Here is a 1,295-nt window from a genome sequence, read left to right as displayed (position 1 = left end):
GGGGGGGGGGGGGGGGGGGAGAAGAGGAGGAATGACACAAGGATGCAATTTTGCCACCAAGGCTCATCATCATTTAGTACCTGCAGGGTGCTTAAAAGGTCCCAAGACCAACAGTTCTTTTGTCTTACCTCCCCCTTCCCTTTCTGCTCAAGACTTACCTAACAAATTGACTGAAGGCTTTGTAGTTGGTAAGAGTGCGATAATCCTCTTCTGTGAAGATATGATCAATATCTTCCATGCCCCAGTCCTCTAGGAGCTGAGCAGATGATTTGGGTTCCTTAGGAGAGGGAGATGAGGCAAGTCTCAGGGGAAACCCTACATGCCAAGAACCTCCATACATCACAGGTGATTGTATCAGTTCTGGGCAGCTCCAGGATCTGAGGGCAACCTTTCCCCCCACCCACTACTCCCCCAGGGTTCAGGGGATAGACTCTCCAAAACACTGATGGAACTGGAAAAAAAAAAATCCCACCTCTCTGGGATCAGTATACCTTGTCCAAGGAAGGAAAACAAAATAAAAACAAAACATTCTTTGGATGGTAATCTGGATACAAGGGCAAGCCTAAGACATCCTGGAGGAGGAAAATGGGCATAGAGGGAAATGCCTCTGCAGAGGGAAAACAGAAGAGTCTCTCCAGATCATATTTTGGTGATGGAGTGGGGACAATTGGGCAGCTTCTCTCACCTTGGAGTCATCATCCTCCTCCTCCTCCTCTTCCTCCTCCTTGCGCTTGGCTTTATTTTTCTTTTCCTTTTTGGGTCCTAGTTTCTTCTTCTTCTTCTTCCCTGGGGTGTAGTCACTGCCCTCACTGTCTGAGCGCAAGACCTCCTCCTCTTCCTCCACAAACTCATTTCCCTCACCAGAGCTGTCTCCCAGCTTGTGGCAGGGGTGGAAGGACGGCAGGAAAGAGAAGGCGAGAGAGAGAAGATCAGGCAGCAGTGAGATGATACCTTAGGAAAGTACTAAATTAGCACACCTTTACCACCATTTAAAGGGGCTCATTACTAAGGGTCAAAGCCACATGCCATAAACCAACAGAAGAGATCCCCTGTGTACTCAGCAGTCAGAGCTCATTTCCTTCCCCCCTCTTCTTCCCTTCAATTCCTCACCTCCTTTTTCTGGCGCTTGCTGAGCTTGGGCACTTTTGGTTCCTTCAGCTTCTTGGGTTTTTTCTTCTTCTTGATCTTGGGAGTTTCAGCCTCTGATAGAAGCTCTTCCTCTGGCTCTTCTTCAGGCTCTGGAAGGAAAGGCCAAAACAAATTTAGGAAGAGCTGATTTCAGCCATTCACAGTCC

At 48.3% G+C, this 1,295-nt stretch overlaps 1 protein-coding gene across 1 annotated transcript in view; it reads right to left on the bottom strand.

The window, feature by feature from the left end:
• Positions 1-1,295, bottom strand: part of CHD4 (chromodomain helicase DNA binding protein 4) — a 27,490-nt gene that overhangs the window by 18,173 nt on the left and 8,022 nt on the right. Inside the window, exons 3-5 of the mRNA XM_019527046.1 lie at positions 1,111-1,238; positions 686-877; positions 159-277 (exon numbers count right to left, since the gene is read on the bottom strand). Coding sequence (XP_019382591.1) covers positions 159-277; positions 686-877; positions 1,111-1,238 — 439 coding nt within the window. The remainder of the gene's footprint in view (positions 1-158; positions 278-685; positions 878-1,110; positions 1,239-1,295) is intronic.

The sequence above is a fragment of the Gavialis gangeticus genome, unplaced genomic scaffold (genome assembly GCF_001723915.1).
Source record: "Gavialis gangeticus isolate Ggan-Ray unplaced genomic scaffold, GavGan_comp1, whole genome shotgun sequence".
NCBI classification, from domain to species: domain Eukaryota; kingdom Metazoa; phylum Chordata; order Crocodylia; family Gavialidae; genus Gavialis; species Gavialis gangeticus.
The sequence above is the reverse complement of the archived record's forward strand: the minus strand, read 5'-3'. Positions and strand labels throughout refer to the sequence as shown.